The 18,190-nt window shown below is 46.1% G+C and overlaps 1 protein-coding gene across 5 annotated transcripts in view; it reads left to right on the top strand.

Annotated features, from left to right (window-relative positions):
- mef2aa (myocyte enhancer factor 2aa) overlaps positions 1-18,190 on the top strand; it is a 90,140-nt gene that overhangs the window by 18,349 nt on the left and 53,601 nt on the right. For all 5 annotated transcript variants that reach the window (XM_080842153.1, XM_080842150.1, XM_080842154.1 and 2 more), the window contains exon 3: positions 10,952-11,197. In XM_080842153.1, the coding sequence (XP_080698279.1) occupies positions 11,144-11,197 (54 nt within the window). In that variant the 5' untranslated portion in view covers positions 10,952-11,143. The remainder of the gene's footprint in view (positions 1-10,951; positions 11,198-18,190) is intronic.

The raw sequence follows: 18,190 nt of genomic DNA, 5'->3' as shown, positions 1-18,190 counted from the left end.
AATGGTAACAGTGGCTTTGTTGTATTGTTGTGCATGGAACCCTCTGTACCGCCTCATTCTGTGTATGCATTATATCTACTTCATAAGGTTCATTTGATTTTCATTATTGCATACCCTGAAAAAGTAGTTGAGTAGAAAAACTTGTATGGCTATAAAATGCAGCAAAACCTCATGACATGCTCGCTGTATAAAAATGCCAAAAATCTCTAATTGGTCTGAGTTTGGGCGAAGGTCCTGTCTTTAAACTGGCATATTGTCACAATGAAGGCCAGTGATGAAACAGTTGCTCTTCCTTTGCCTCTGCTTTAGATGGTCCCTTCATTGAGATATAAGTCATTGCTTTGGATGTAATGTGGCTGATCACTGCCATTGTCATTTGTGCAAAAAAAAGAAAAAAGATGGCTGCTCTAAAATGGCTTAATCTAATGTCCATGACCGGACATGTAAGGAATATCAGTTTTCTTTATATAACATAATTGTGAGTTGTTCCAGTTCTCACACGTATGAAAAAAACCCTATTTTTTTTATTATTAAGAAACTGTACTGCTTAGGCTTGCAGAGTAATACAGTGAACAATCATAAAGTATGCTGTGGTGTAATTGGCAAAGGATATTTTAAAGCCATGGATTTTTAAAGAAAAAAATCCTTGGATATATGTATATGCATATAAAAGCACAGATTTCAGGAATTATTATGTAACTCTGGCTGATTAGAACTAGCTCTGAACTAAATATATAATCCTGGCACCAATTCATGTGTGTCTGCTGGCTTTAAATCTCGCCTGCCAATAGCACATCTTGCCTCGAATATTGTGCATCTTGTGTATTTTTGACATCAGCACATTGTGAATATTGAATTTTATGGATCATAAACAAAGGTTATCCTCTCTGTCTCACTGTCATATGAATGTGAATATGTGAACGCATGTGTGTATGTGTGTGTGATCACACATACACGTATCCCCACTCAACATACTTTATTTTTCTCTGTCTCTCTCTCTTTTTCTCTCTTGCTCTCTCTCTCACACACACATACACACAGACTCACTGACACACTCACCAAAACAAAGTTAAGAACGATAGAACTGAGAGTCAAGGGGAGAAGGGAGAGGGGCAGAGAGAGAGAGAGAGAGAGAGAGAAAAAAAATCAAAGTCGCAGCACAATTAGCACAGGCCCGTATTCCAGGAGGAGGAGAAGTGAAATGGATATAGCTGTTTGGAGAGGGTCATCGCTTTATCCTTGAGAAACTGAGAATCCATTCATCGGCTTGGCTTGAAAACCTGACTGACGCAAATGGATCACTGGGAATAGGCGCGTCCCACCAGTAATTATGTTACAGCGCAGCTACCACTCATGACCAGGGGGTGGGGGTGGGGCCACTTCTTCTTTCTTCTGGCAAGACTGCGTGTGTGGGTGTGTGTGTGGGTGTCTGAGGGTGTGTGTGTGTGTGTTTTCTCTTTCTATTATCTTACACCAACACGCAGGCACACTTTCACAGACACCCTCATGTAGGGGTGTTCTCTGGGACTTTACATCAGATCTCCTCAAACAGTGTTCCTGAGTGACATTTACCATATGATGCTGAATAAACTTCAATAGGCTCTTGCTTGCCAGCAGAAACTGCATTCAAAGGGCACGCCAAATTCAGTGTGATTGCTCACTTCTCCTGGCAGGCAAGGCTTTGGTTAGAAATATTGTGAGTGATTATCTGTACTTCTATATCCTCTGCGTATACGTTTTCTTTACCCTTCCTTGCGGTATGTCTTAATTTAATTTAAGAAGGAATAAATATTTGTGAATAAAGAAAGAGAGTGAGAGAGAGGGAAAAGACACCCCCCCCCCCCCCAACCCCCAGGCATTCACCACAGTGAAAGTCACCTTGGCTGGTGCTCTGTGCTCACGACCTTGCTAAAATCTGTGATTGATAGTGTGGATGCACGTCGTGTAGGGCTCTGCCTCGTTGTCTCTGGGTAATGTCTGACTGCTGCTCACTGTGTTGTGTGAGGCCACAGCATCACTAACCACCAAATCCTTTGCAATTGAGTTATATTCTCTACGAGCCATCCTTTGATAAGTGTCCACCCTTCTCTTTTTTTTTTTTGATTCATGCGTAAGAGCATCAATTATTTATTTTTTCAATTACCGGCAAAACAGTCACACTTTTGGTTATCCCTCGTTTTTTTTTCCATCTGTCTAATTACAGCCTCAGGATTTATCTGAGCGGCCTGACTTGTTTGTACATTACTGGTTGTCGTCATTAATTAATCTTCCATATCAGATTAATCCACAGAATAATTCAAATGATCTCTTGGTTAAACCTTTGTCACATTTCTTTGTGTGATGGCAGTGGTGACCCACATTAAGAACAGACTCTACATGGTTCTCATTGACACATGCAAGACAAGAGCACTGAGACCCGGCATGTCCTGTGTGTGTGTGTGTGTGTGTGTGTGTGTGTGTGTGTGTGTGTGTGTGTGTCCTGGGAGGCTTTGTCTTCACCGATGTCATTCTCAAGGTGATAAGTAGCTTTCTGTCTCTCCCGCTCTCTTGTTCTTTTCTGTCTCTCTCTCTCTTCCGTCCTCCATCACTCTCCCTTTTCCTCCTGCTCTCTCTCTCTCTTCCCCCACTTTCTGTGGTCTCCTGTTCCCCTTGGTTTTAGTTATGTGCTAGCAGGAACAAGGATGCTCTGAACTCATATTGATCCAGTGTGGGATTACAGTTAGGGTCAGAGGAGAGCTAAAGTAAAGCAGCAGCCATGGCAGCAGCAGCTGCCTCTGCCTGAGATTAACCACTCACTGCCTGCCTCCTCAGCGCAACCCTCCCGCCATGTCCTAGCATCACATCGCAGTGCTACAATCTAATATCACAGGCTAGCATCACAGGCTAGCATCATAGGCTAGCATCACATGATAGTACTAAAATCTCATATCATAGGCTAGAATGCCACAGCATAGTATCACAGGCTAGATTCACATGGTAGCATCACAGGGTGGCATCACATGGTGTCATCAGAGGCTAACCCCACTTCCTAACGCTCCTGGTTATGCAAACACACAGGCGCACAACTGTGTGAATAACGATTGAACTTTTTTGGTATTTGAATTGGAATTGGAATCTTGGAAAAGCCAAGTGATCATAAGCCAAAACTTGACACTTGATGTCTTGAATGGCATTCATTCAGGAAATCATTGATTGCTCCACAGATGTTTGGTTTGCTGAATATGTGTTCTGTGTGTGCCTCTGTTGAAATGGTGTGTCAGTCGTAAGTTTTATGATTGAAAACAAGCTTTACACACCCCTAGTTAGAGAAGTGAAGTTCAGAATGAGATCTTCTGAAACCCCAGAGATTGGAAATCTACACACACCCACTCGTGTCTGTGAGGATATGATGAAAGCGGGTATCAACTTATTTTTTTATCAATATTGACAGGAGGAACTGTACCAATTTAATTCAGGGACTTTCCTCCCCCTATATTTAGTATTACACAATGCCTCTGCATGGAATTTATTTTTGTAGACATAAAGTGGACATTTGGTGTTTTTTCACATATTTCCTCCATTGTTTTCACTTCCATGTCACAAATATAGGACTAACACAAGGTGATAGTGTCAGTGTACATTTTCCACTATATTTTACAGTATATTGTCAAAATAAATTATTTCAGGATTTTACATTTGAAGAGCTTTAACAATGGGTAGAAATCTATACAGTCAGAGGGATTACATGTCTTTGCCTACACAATGGCAAGAGGAAGGGGATTTTTATGTTTCAATTTACCCCTAAGCAGAGTTTTTTTTTCCCAGTTACACATTTTACATTTTAGTTACATTTTACCCATGACAGAGCCACGGTTTAAAATTCTAATCATATTAACTACTGAATGTGTTTCAGCAGCTGCCTTCAAAATATGAGAATGCTGTCTTGTTTTTTAGTAATGTTGTAGATAGGAAATTAATATGATGGAAATGGTGTGTGCATGTACTTAACAGTCTATTGTCTCATTCTTCCACACATCTCCTTTCCAGAGCTGCGTTTTCTCTCATTTGTACACGCACATCCCCTCAGTAGATCATATTAATTACATCTCATTAGTTGCCTTGGAAACTAAGGTGAGGGAATAAAAAGTGTGAAGAAAAGCGTGAGTGAAGAGAGTGAGAGAGGGCAAGAAAAGAGCAAGTGAAGAGAATGAGAGTAGGCAAGAAAGAGTGCAGGTTTGAGGAAAAAAAGGAAGGAAAGAAAGAAAGAACGAGAGAAAAAGAGAGAGAAAAAGGAGACAATGGGGAGTGAATTGGCGAAGGGCTCCTGAAGAGTCAGTGGGGTGGCAGATTGGCATCAGGAGACATTAGCTCCATAGCTGCTGCTGTAGCTGCTGCTGTAGCTGTGGCTGTAGCTGTGGCTGCTGGAGAGGGAGATAAGCCAGCCGCCACAAAGGACTCCTGCCAGAGGAGCCTCCCAAGCCTCCAGCCAGCCACACAAACTTTAGGGGCGTCAGGATGAGGAGCTGACTCTGACTCTCTCTCTTTTGCTTTTCCTTTTTCTCTCACACTCTTTCTCTATCCCCCTTGGTTTACCTCTCTCACACTCTTGCTTTCAGCCTTAATCATATCCTCTCGTCTTCTTTACATTTATCTGTCCCTCTTACCTATCTCTCTTTCTCTCTCTCCTCTCTTTCATTCAAACCCTGATCACTCTCTCTCCTACAAACATACTCTCATTTCTCCCTCACCTCTATCATAAAGTTTTATTGTTCTGTTATTTGTTCTAAGAGATGCAAGTGAACATGTCCATTGTACAAGTAGCATAGTGATTCCACGCTGTGTTAGTCAGGAAGTGTTTTATACTCCTTATCAGCCGAGGCCAAAACAAGGAAAGGCCCGGTTGATAATTGAATAGAAAGTAAGGGAGTGTGAGGCAGTGGGCGCTCCTGTTGGCCTGTGTGGTGACCTGGCCACTACACATGTTCCCCTGGGAGTCCACGGGAGCTGGGGCTCTGTTGTTGTTTAGTCTCCTCGTCTCAGGCAGGAAGATAACAGAGGGGAGGAATCACAGCGGAAGCATGCCCCTGCCCCATAGGCTGCTTCTTTCTTCTCTTCTCTCTTTTTTCCCCCTGTTGGTTTCTTTCTTTCTTTCTTCTTTTTCCCCTCCTCGTCTTGTTTCTAGTTCTCCCCCCTTCAGTGGTCATCGGGATGCGGGGGCCTGAAAAACAGGAAGTGAAAACAGGAAATGGAGAGTGTGTGCTGCCCACGGCCTTTTGGTTAGATTGCGAGGCCCTGGGTCTGAGGCTAGGGCTGAGGCTGCAGTACACAGGAAGGCGCTCTGTCATAGCTGTGCCCAAGAGCCTGGCTGGCTGGCTGCCTTCCAGCCACTCTCCCTCTCAAGAGAAGAACCAGAGGCTTCTGAAGGGAGCAGGATGCTGCCCTACAGTTCTCCCGCTCGTACTGATTTCTCCTACACCAACCGTACTCTTTAGAAGGGTCAACAGATGTGCTGTCGAATTACCCATCATGCAACCCCCCCTCCCCACTTTAAAGAAGGACTGTTGTCTGGCTGTCAGTACTGTCTCCTGCAGTGTTATAGTACTAACAGTGTTAAAGAGAGAAAAGAGCATTCATTTCATAGTGTCACCAAATTCGATTTCAATGAACATCAAACAGCTCCCTTTTATTTAATGGTGAGAAAGGTGGCATTTTTACGTTCAGTCATGGGAGACTAGTTTTGTGCTGTGCGGTGTGGATATGACTCATTCCGCAGGTAGCTCTGGAGTTGGGCTCTGGGTGTAAATACCCCTGTGAATAATAGAGTAGGCTCACAGAGAGCCATCAGTGGCACCCAGGGAAATCACCCATCTCATGCCACCACTGCCTGTGAGTTATTTAACATCACAGGCATACATTTTGTATTTTGTTTCCTTCAGCCAACTTATTTAGTCTCAATTCCTTTTGCATCAATTCCTTGAACATCTTCTTTTGTAGTGTAATATAACTAACAGTGTTAGAGAGAGAAAAGAGCATTTATAGTGTCACCAAATTTGGTTTCAATGAACATCAAAAAGTCCCTCTGATTAAGTTTAGTCGTTTTGTTGGTTGCAGCACCTAACTCAATTCTGTTCATTTTCTTTATTTTGAGAAGACAAAATGAAACAAGCAGTCTTTCACAAAACTGACTGGTTTGCTTAAGTGAAAGTGTATGTTTGGGTATGGGCCGCTCATATGTAATTACAGTGGAAGGCCTGTCTGCTTTTACCAGACCCCCCAGACAGTGATGCCCAACTATAGGACTCTTTATACTCTTTTCTGATAGGCTGGCAGGTGTCCGTGTCAAACTAAACAGGTGGCTTCTTGTGAAACAGAACCAAAAGTTTCTAACCTTAGGCTATACAAGCTTGCCTTAATACATCTCTGGCAACCGGGGTATAAGAAGGATAACGGCCTTCTGGGTGTCGCGTTATATAAAATATTGGACACATTTTGCGTTGTGAAATTCTTTGCCTCCATCTTGTCCAATATTTCCGTGTAATGGGACACCTCGGCTGCCGTTATCCCTTACATAGATCCCTGCCCCATCTCCCCCCTCTGAATATCTGCCTCAAAGTATTCTTGGAACCCAAAGTGCACCAGAGGCTGGCTCCTTCTTTCACTAGAGCAATTTTTGTAACCTTCATTTGGAGACTCTCGCTCTCTCACTCTCGTTTATTTATTTGTTCTCTGTACTCGTGGAATATTGACTATTAAGCTTCATGGCGTTGTAGTTGTGGCCCACGTGTTCCCCAGCTGGGATCGCTCAGTTGTGCTCATAGATGAAAGTGGCTGCTCGGGTCTCAGCATTCTGTGGGGGCATGTTGTCATATTGATTTTTGTGTCGCGCTGACGCAGTCCTCCCCCTATAGAGACACGTCCCCTCGGCCATCGATTCCCCCGCGGTACAAATGTTTGGTAAGCACCTCTCAGAAACGCTGGACTTGTTTAAATCAAAGATGTAACCGGAGCTGGTGGACTATATCAAGGTCTTTCAATCCAACAAGCTCGGAATTACATTTTTTTTGTCCACATGATTCTACTTACTTTGGTGGCAGGAAGAACATAATTTAAAAATCAGCACGATTCCTGAGGTCTTTATCTTGACTCAGAGCATATTTTATGGCCTTCTTGAGGCAGAGATTACTGTAAGGTTTTTAAGCACCTTGTAGTTTGAATGGTCATTGTGGTTCTGAAAAATCTTGGGCGAAAATAGATCAGGAAATGTTGATGTATTTGACTATCCACATGTTTGTATATATTTGTGTATGTGATGTACACTGAAAGAGTTGAGTGTCCCCATACTATATGTACACCTTAGTGTGTTTACTGACCTTTGTATTCGAATGTGTGTGTGTTTGTGTGTGTGTGTGTGTGTGTGTGTGTGTGTGGGTGGGTGCTCATTTGTGTCCCTGTCTCCATTCTGAATTGGCCCCCCTCACAGGGCATATTGGTTGTACAGCTCTCTCGCTGGCTGGAGGTGGAGAGGTGTCTCTCTGTGTAATCCTGCAAGGTTTAGTGTAGTTATGCACCTCTCTGCCTAACCCAACCGCTGTAGGTTACACGGATTAGCATAAACCTGGCCCCCTGCCCTCCCCATCCCCTCTCGCCACCTTTCGGAGTGGGCTTGGCGCCACCCGCCCATCGTCCCCAGGGATCTTTCTCTCTGAGGGCATCCGTTTTTACCACAAACTCATTTCCCTTCAGCAGATGTGTGTTAGCGAACAAGTTGGTTGAAAATGAACCCCTTTCCGCTTTTTTTTGTTTGGGGCCACAGGGTGTTGATTGTCACAGCCACCTCTGTCTGTTTGCCAGTCTGTAGGTGTGACACGTTTCTCATGCTGATATAAATGAAACAGGGTTGAGCTGTCAGAAGCAATATTCTGACATTGACAATATGCACATGTGCACAAAAAAGTCTTTAATTTTAAAACATAACAGTAAGTAGCATCTCACGTGTCTCTTGATGTTATTTGTCCTGTTCGATGGCGTTAAGTTGGAAGTGCGATTGTGCAAGTCCTGTGTCCACATAGGGCCTGGAGAGGATCTCAGACACAAGGGGATGTTTAAAGAGGCGGCAGCTCGATCTTCCTCCGCCGTCTGGAGTGAAGACACTGCAAACACTTACTCTCACACACACACACACACACACACACACACACACACACACACACACACACACCTCCTCAGCACATTTCTTTCTCTCTGGCATCCTACTCAGGAGATGTGACAAAGCACAGGGGAAAAAAACTGTGACTTAAAAAAAAGAAGAAAAAAAAACTCTAGAGACGTGGACATGAGAAGAGAGGACCCCATCATGCCACCTACCTTTACCAGTAGCCACTGTACGTCGAGGGATTTGAGCTTGTCTTTTCCTATTATCCTTACAGAAATGTCATGACACAATGCATTATGCATCGGTGGACCTGCAATCTTGGAATGCCAACATGACAGCTTTGGAGAGAGAGATGCATATAGGGCCCACAAGCTCAAACACATACACACACACACACACACACACACACACACACACACACACACACACACACACGAACACACACACACAAACGAACACACACACACACACACACACACACACACACACACACACACACACACACACACACACACACACACACACACACACACACAAGACCACGTGGAGGTTGTAAGCCTCTGACAGACAGATTATCCATTGTTTTCATTTCCATTTTTTTTGGAATGACTTAAGAAAAAAAAACTTAAACCGCCACCTCTGTTGTTGTGTGTTTATTATCATGTCCCCAGTGTGATTACTGTATCAGCCGGGCTCATATGACCTGGACTTACAGTAATACCCACACAGTTGGACGGAACTGGTCCAGGCAACACCAGGGTGACAAACCGATGCTGCCCATGGCTGGAGGACTGTGACTGCAGCTTAGCTTGAAGCCATAGAAACCGAAATCCCTTTAAATGATGGTATTTACTTATTACACACAGGCAGTGAAAGCAGGTGCAGGCTTTCTCAGGGGATGGATCATTTTGACACAGTGCAAATTCTTCTTGCAACATAGAAAACTGAAAGAAGAAACACCTTCCCTGCCCGCAATTCCAGTTCTGATATGCATTTTTTTTTGTAATACTATAAATGTAATTTAATGCAAATAATGGGGGGGGGGGGGGGGCAGTATGTCAGTACAATGCTACATCGAACTGCTGCCACATGGCCTCTCTGTTATGTAGCCATAAAGAGAATATTAGTTTGGCATTATTACTACAGAGCGGGCTTGCCGTAGGCAGGAGCAGGCTGCTGCTTTTTTTGTTTTATTTATTGTTGTTCCCAGAAAGGGAGGTTTGATTATTTGAATGGAATGACCGTCTGGTATATGAAAATATTTCTGTGATGGAGGTGGAAGCAGAGCGTGTAGCGAACTGTGCACTGAGTCACGGTAGCGCCATTTACCAAGTAACAGAAAAAAGTACACTTGGGTGTGAGGTTGAGGAGGTGGGGCGGGGGCGGGGGGTGAAGGGGGCTACGCCAAATGAGAAAGAACACTGCCACTCTCACGGTCCTGTTGTGATGCGGTTTGGGGAATATTTGTTTGGCTTAACCAGGCCTTCGTGTGGTAAGAGTTTCCTACTGCGGCAGGGATATGTGTGGGTTGGTGGTGACGGTGATCTCATTCTAGGTTTGAGTGATGGACGTAGCACCATACACACACACAAACGCTTCAGATAGACTAACAGACAGATGGTTAGTCTGGCAGACAAGCAAATACCTCTTGTTTGCCCAGTGTGGATGGATTTGGCTCGGCTGGATTTCTGTTTGGGGCATTAGAGCGAGGCGTAGGGGCAACAGAGTGCATGCAAACGTGAGCGTGGTGTAGTATCTATGGGTGTTTATGGCTGACGAGGCAGTAGCAGAGGTATGCATCTTATGGGTGCAGAGCAGGCTGCTTTGCCAGCAGCAGTTTTTTTTCGTAGGTGTTTGTCTGTGTCTGCAGTACATGGCACTGACTCAAACCCATTCTTCATGTCGCAACATCTCTCTCTCTCGCTGGCTGGAGGCGTTTTGGTGTCTCTGTTTCCCAGAAGACGTAGTAGGCTGGTGGGGTGATGGCGAGGGCGAGGGCGAGGTTGAGGCGTTTCGCACGTGATAACGGCCTCATCCAGGGGCTGAGAGGATTTCTCCTCGTGTCAACCCGAGTCTCGATGTACTCTTAATCATCTTAAGAGCAAAGCTGGCAGTGGAGCGGCCTGTGCGAGGAAGAGACCGGGGGACTGCTCTGTGTCTCTGGAGGCTCTCGTCACTGGCCACCGTCTGCCCCCTACTCCATCTTCCTCTGTTGTTCTCATTCTTTCGCTCTCCCTCTCCATCTCTTACCCTCTCCTCCCACCCTCTCTCTCACTCTCTGTCTCTCTCTACGGAGGTTAAAGGAAGTGGTTGTAACACTTGGGGAGGAACATGCACACTAGCTGGTGTACGCTCTGACTGTCAGCATCATCGTGCAAAATGCGTTCCCTTGAGGTTTAATACATTCTAAGGGTGTGAGGATATGGGTGGTGGGATTTTTTATCTGGTAAATGTGTGAACTGCCTCTTCTTTTTGTATTTGGCTGTCTGTCTTTGATTATTCTATTTCACTCTCTCTCTCTCTCGTTTTTTCTTTCATTCTTTTTTTTCTTTCTTTCTTGTGCCCCTCACCAAATGCTGTGTTGTAGCACAGGTGGTGGTTCTGTCAGTGCTGAGTCTCATATCCTTTGGGTACATGTATTGCACAGCCCACTGAGGCTTTGATGTGTCTGACAAGATATCATTGGTTGTCATGTTGTTAACTCTGCTTTCTCTTTCTCTCCCTCTCTCACCCCCACTCTCTCTCTCTCACTCCCACCCTTTCTCAACCCCCCCCCCCTCCCTCCCTCTCTCTCTCTCTTTCACTCTCCTCTCTTTGCAGATTGCTGTTTGGTCACGTCAAGACAAACTGTGACAGACTGATAAAGCTAGCCAGAGAGAAGGCTGAGAGAAAGAAAGACAGCGGAGAGAGAGCGAGAGAGAGTACAATGTGCTAGGAGGGGAGAAGGAAGACAAGCTCGGGTGTTTTTTCTGATATTCTTGTGGTGTCAGAGAGACAAAACAGAACGCAAAAATGGGACGGAAGAAGATACAGATCACACGGATCATGGACGAGAGGAACAGACAGGTTAGTATCGCCACCTCTGATTGGCTGTAATGTGGAGGGTGCTGGCACTATCAGTGTTGGGCGGAGGTGCTTGCACTGTGCATAAGCACTCAGCTGAACACACATCTTTATCTTCACATCACCTCGTTTGCCTTACCATGAGCAATCACAGAATCCTATTCTTCAACACATTTGCATTTTCCTGGATGGGAAATGTTTTATGTCAATCAATACCCAATACTTTTTATTGATTGATTTATCTTAGAAAATACAAAGGAAGGAGAGGGCTGGTATCAGTTGCCTTTAGTGCGACACTTAATGTTCCTCTAATGCAAACAAAATGTAATCCAGCAGCCACTATCAGCACACTGGCAACAAATCACTAAGTTGTTGTGGAAGGGCCTTGAGTTGTTGAGTAGTTATTTGTTCCATTTGTGTATTTTGGAACAACACCCCAACGTTGGCATGAGCTGCGTCTCGGCTCCTCCCTCTCAATATGCACTGGGCTAAACAGAGCCTGGAATGTTCCTCGCCTTCCAACCATCGTAAAGCCAGGGGCTGTGTGTCAGGATTTGGGGCAGGGAGCAGTTTGTGTCCGATGTTTACAGCACCCTGCAATTTCAGTCCTGCATGCTGATGAGGCAGCAGAACCAGGCCGGAGCAGTGGGCCGACCACACGGGCCGTCTCTCTCCCTTTCTCACTCTCTCACTCTCTCAATCTTTCTTTCTTTCTGATTTTCCATTCTGTTCTCTCTTTCTCTTGTATCTGTCTTTCTTGCTCTCTCTTTTTGTCCCTTTCTCTCTCTTTCTCCTTGTCTCTCTCTCTCTCTCTGTCTGTGTCAGTGGTGGGCCTCACGGGGGCCCCTGGCTCTGTGCAGTTGCAGCTGGTTGGTAGTAATTAGGAGCCGCCACAGCACCCTCTGCACCCTCTCATTAGTAGGGCGGGTCAGCAGGACACACAGCACCCTTCTCTTTCCTCCTGCTCACTCTCTCTCTCCCTCTCTCTCCCACTCTCTTTACACTGTCTCTCACTCATCACTCCCTCCCTTTCTCACACATACACTTTCACTCGCTCACACATCCTTTCTCTTTCTCTCTCTCTCCATCTACCTCTCTCTTCCTCCTTCTCACCCACACTGCAAACTGCCATCAACCAAGCTAGCCACAGAGACAGCTGGTATTCACTCTGTCTGCACACTCTCTGTCTTTCTCTCTCTCTCTCTCTCTCACTCTCTCTCTCTATATATATACACAGTATATGCATACACTTACAGCACAGTCTGGTCTTGTCTGTGACACGCAATGTACTTACACTATTATTGTCGCGTTCCCACATCTTGGAACAATCCATACCAGTGAGCATATGGGCTATTGGTGTGGCAGTTTAATCAATGATTTAGCTAGCAATTGTGCTATTAAAAAAAAAAAGATTGAGGCGAAAACATCGGTTCTTCCAGGTCCCGCAGCCAAGTCCAATAAGACGCCTGATGTTCGCACCCTCCTAAAATCATTTGCGCTGTCTTGCTGGTGAAATAAATTTCATGCCACGTACACAGAAAGCTAATTGAAGTTTCCTCCACTCTCCTGAGGGTGATAACATGGCAGCTCTTGCCTCCCTCTACCAACACCACCCAACACCCATCCATACCTCATCCCACCCCCCCCCCCCCCCCCCCCCCCCACTCCCCTGGCCTGGCCCTGACTGACACTGTAGGTAGCAGTTCAGACAAGTGCGAAACTCAAGTCTACAGGATGGGGCCAATTATCAGCATAACACCAGGCTGAGGGCAGGGTTCCAAATAAGGAGACAGGCAGCGGAGACATCAGCAGCAGCATCTACACCATCTGTCCTGACCTATGACATCAGCAAAACAGCACAGGGAAAGCCAAAAAAGAAAACAGGGGATGAAAGAATGATAAACAGGAAACAAGAAAGGTAGAAGAAGCTAGAAGAAGAAAAGTAAAGTTAAAGTGTTAATCAGGTGCTTAGAGTGAGAGAGAGGAAAGAATGATCTAAAAATGGGAAGTTTCACAGTCATTATGGCCCAGAGCCCGATCCCTGGGCCTCTGACACAGGATTCCCAGGGCTGTAATAAGTAGGTATCTTGTCAATCAGCTTTGAGAAGTCACACCTCCCCTCGGAGGGAATAGTTATCAGTTCCATGCAGGCTGAAGCATTAGCACAGTTTAGCTGGCTCAGCAGAGACGTGCGCTAAGAGACAGCGAGTGAAGTCTGTATTTATGTGTGTGTTTATGTGTGTGTGTTTGGATATTTGTATGACTTTGTGATTGCTGTGTGCCAGTGTGTTATTTTAATGTGTGTATATATTTGCAATACACACACATACATATCTCTACCCCCCCTTCCCCTCTCTCTTTTGATGTGTGTGTGTGTGTGTGTGTGTGTGTGTGTGTGTGTGTGTGTGTGTGTGTGTGTGTGTGTGTGTGTGTGCACGCGCCTGTGTGCGTGTCTTCCCCCCACGGATCATGAACCTCACAGTCTCATCTCTCTCTGGGGTGTTAGGCACACCCAGGGGAAGTGTCCATTAGCATACGGGGCCCATTGCAAGAAGACAATTAGAATCTTTATCTGGCTGGCTGTGCCGCCAGCAATCAGTATTCATGGCATTAAAATGAAACAATGCCTTAAGTGGGCTAATTAAATACCAGGGTGATGCGGCGGGCTGCACGGCAGTGTCGGGGGCTTCTTGCATCATTAGGAGGAGTGCTGTGGAAAGGCTCTTGACCTTTCAGGATTTATATGGGAGTGCATGGCAGAGGCTAGGAGGTCCATAATTGCAGTATCTATCAAAACAAATGGATTAGCTTCAAGTGCTAGCTCAGGCACAGCACGAATGTGATGTCTTTTTGCCCAGCACTATGTATCGGTTTCGCTTGTGTGTATTTAACTAAAAGCACAGTTCTACATTATATATATGATTAGTATATTTGTGAAGTAAATGTATATAAATTGGTTTGGAACTGGGAAAAAGTAGAGTGTTCTGTTCACAGACTTTACAGAGGTGAATCTTCTAACCCCATTGACGCATTGGGTATTGATTCTGGTATCGACTGGGTGTCTTGTGTCAGCGGGGAACGATGGAGTCACGCAGGATTCACTTTGTGTCGGCTGTGTAAGAGCATCCTTTCGCCCCGGCTCCATTCCTTTCCTCTGCTATTCAATAAAAAATGAAAGAGTGGCTCCTGAGTGTGGCTGCCCCAAGAGTATAGACGAGGAAGAAGAGAGGGGTGGGGGGTGAGATCAGCTCTTCAAATCAGCAATCACATTGAACGTTTTTTGACAAGCTGGCTGCAAACCTGTGTTAATGAGACAAAGACAGCTGACAGCTTCCTCTTTCACACACATACTCTCTTCTATCCCCACTCTATCCATGCTTTACCCCCCACACTATCCTATTTGAAACACACACACACACACACACACACACACACACACACACACACACACAGACTTACACACACGCACACACACGCACACACACACACACACACACACATACATACCCACACAGTTTCTGTATATGCATTGTACCCCTAATTTCCATTGTCTCTACCTTCCCCCCATCTATGACCACTGACACACACACACACACACACACACACACACACACACACACTCCACCCATTGCATCCCCCCCCTCCAGTCCACTGTCTGAGTTTCCATCCCCCTGCCTCCTACCCTGTAATTATCAGGCATGGATGTGACGTACACCTGTCAAGTGCTGAGCATGTAATCATGGCCTTGGAGAGCGAATGAACGGACTAATGAACAAATGAACAAATGAATGAAGGATCAAAGGGAGGAATGGGCCAATAGTCTTGCAAATTACTCTCCCAAGTAAAAGAAACGAGTCTTAATTACTGGAGTGGACTCAGCTGGTGTGATGAGAGTGGGCCGGCTCGGCAGGAGAGGCGCCGCAAAGCATGGCGAGGTGCGGCACAGCGACCTGAGTGTGTTGTGCCAGTGGTGCCCGCTTGGTGAAGTGCATCACTCCTGAAAAGCCAGAGAATAGCGCAGAGAGCAGACAGACCCGGAGGGTTTCTTCTTTTCATTTTCAAATGCGGAAAAGTGGAAGTACAGGAACTCACTGACTTGGTGAACTGCATGTGTGCACATGTGAGTGTGTGTGTGTGTGTGTGTGTGTGTGTTTTGTATGTGAGTGTGTGTGCATCCGCGCTGTGGATTCGCGTGCCTAAAGACGTCCTCTGTATGCCATTAGGCAGGCTCACCGGGGGTAATTGCCCAAGTCATTAAAAGTTTGATGATTTGGCTGCTGGCTGATAGTGTTGCCTGCCCTTACTGGCTCTCACTTTGGCTTCCGCATGTCATTCGCTCACGGGCACTCACGGGCACGTGGTTCTATCTCACTTTCTCTCTCTCTCTTTCTCTCTGTGTCACTCTCTCCCTATCCCTTTTCTTTCTAGTGCTCCATATCACCCTTCCCCTCTCCATCTCTCTCTTTCTCTCTTCAGCCCCCTACCCCCCCCCCCATGCTTTTTCTTTTTTTTTCCATCAGAGAGAAAACCCATGCAGCACATCCCTTTTTTTGCATTGCTCATCCCTGTGCCTCTCCAGAATTGTCTAAAAGCTCTTGAGCCAACACTATTATTCTTTAATGGATGAAAACATGGTTGATGGGGAAAATGGAGAGGTGGAGGAGAAAAGGGCAGAGAAGCAAAGGGAGCAGGGGTGAGATAAACGAAGGGCCGGTGCAAATGTATCAAAAAGAGAAAGGATGAATAGACAGAGAGAGAGAGAGAGAGAGAGAGAGAGAGAGAGAGAGAGCGATGGGCGTGGGCTGCGTGTCATGTGCCGAGCGCTTTAAAACAGGCCCATTTAAAAGCAGCTGAAGTGCGATATTTGCAGCAGAGGGTGCTGGGTTGGATCCCATTGAGTCATATGAGGAGGCTTTTGAAGGGAAATGGTGTGGGCTGCATGTTCGTATGCCTGTGTTTGTGTGTGTGTATTATGTGTGTGTGTGCTTGTGTATGTGTGTGCGTATGTGCGCGTGTATGCCTGTGAGTGTGTGTGTGTTTTTTGTCTGTAGTTCTCGTTTGAAGAGGGCACGTAGCACAGAGATGATTCAGTCCCTGCCCCCCCTGAGGCTGCGATTGCAGAGGCACACTGCCTCTCATAATGATTCAGATTAAGAGAGGAACAGACGCGCAGTTTCAGTAATGCTCGACTCCATCGCGCTTCGCCATCTCAGGCCGACACAGTCAAAGGCAGAAACCTCGAGGCGTCAAGTCATGCTCGAGTTTAAACGTTATCATGCCATGACCTAAATGCAAACCATAGATAAAAAGCGAATGTTACGCATGTTTGTTCTGAAATGCAATGTATTCATGTGCTGTTCTTCACCGAGGTAAGCTGACCAAGCCTCTAAAAGGACCACAGTAAGAGATCCAAGCACAGGCAGGATACTGTGATCACAATCTCACAGAGGGTGGAATTAATCCAGCTCTTCTCAACGGTCGATACATACAGTGTCTAGTTTCTAACTGTTCATCTATGCTATACTGTACAAGAAAATGGCCATGTACAGATTCGTACTGGACCTCACTCTAGTCTTGGAAAGCACACACAAGTACAGTGGCGCCAGAGGAGACAGTTGTGATTTCACTCTCCAAGGTCAGATGGCCATAGCTGGGTAACTTACTATGCATCATCCATAGCCTGGCTAAATGTCCTGATCCTGACATGGACAAGCCAATAGAGTCAGTTGCAGTTCTCGTCCAAGGTCACTTGACCAGAGACCCAGCTGGTTAGCCCAGCCCTGGGGATGATTGTGAGTGTATATGTGAGTGTGGAGATGGGGTGCTCTGTAGACTGCGTGGAGAGCAGCATGGAGCTGGAGGACCTGAGGCCAACTCTCCCCCTTCACCCCTTCACCCCTCCACCACCACCACTGTCCCTCCTGCTCTGCCTTCACTGAGAGCTGATCCAGCCGGACAGGAGGGAGGGACCTCTGCCTGTCTCCTATGCCCAAGTGCTCTTCTGCTGGGTAGAGTGAGCCGTCAGCCAGCGGGGTTGGTGTGTATGTGTGTGTGTGTGTGTGTTAGGGGGTGGGGTTGCAGGTTGTAATGCCAGCTGGAGCAGTGGTGCTGATGTGCTCCATACCACACATCATCCTACTGCCTGATATGGAGCTCATTGAAGCTGAAGGGCGGACCTCCCAACATGGGCAACCCAACCACTCCCTGCCCCCACCCCTTTCTCTCTCTCTGCCTACAACCATCCATAGAATATAAGTGCTCTGCCATAGGCATACATCATGCTGGGGCGCCGCCTTCAGTGGTCAGGACGGTAACGGTTACAGCACCCCGTGCCTCGCCTCTTGTTACTCATGTCAGCCCCTGTCCCGCGGGAGAGAGTATGATGGAGCGGATGACTGACAGGCCAGTCCTTGTCACTTCTGGATGAGAAACAAACACACGCAAACAAAAACACTTGCCTAAACACACATACACCCACTAGCGCGCGCGCGCACACATACACACTCACACACACACACACACACACACACGCACACACGCACACACGCACACAAGCACACACGCACACACGCACACACGCACACACACATACAAATATACCCACAAGTATACACATATCCGCACGCATGCGTGCACATACACACACTCACATACACATACAGATTTGCTCAATATCTATATTCTCTTCAGAAGTCTAGCATGTCTCAACAAGACAACCTGTGGCAGGAAATTGTGTAGCGCTGCTCAGAGGAGACCTCCTTTCATTCCCACTCTATCTCACACTCGTCCTCTCACCTCACACTCAAACTCCAAACTGCTACAGGATCAAGCCAAATGATTAGGGCTCTAGAGGAAATGTGGCTGACCTTTCACAATCTATGTATTATTACTAGCGAAAACACAGTTATATCTGCTCTGCCATATCTGCACAAAGACAGTGAAGATGTGGAATTTAATTATACAGTGGCCTGATCCGAAATGTCACTTTTCTCCTTT

The sequence above is a fragment of the Sprattus sprattus genome (genome assembly GCF_963457725.1).
Source record: "Sprattus sprattus genome assembly, chromosome: 7".
In the NCBI taxonomy this organism is placed as follows: domain Eukaryota; kingdom Metazoa; phylum Chordata; class Actinopteri; order Clupeiformes; family Clupeidae; genus Sprattus; species Sprattus sprattus.
This window is presented reverse-complemented; position numbering and strand designations above follow the sequence as displayed.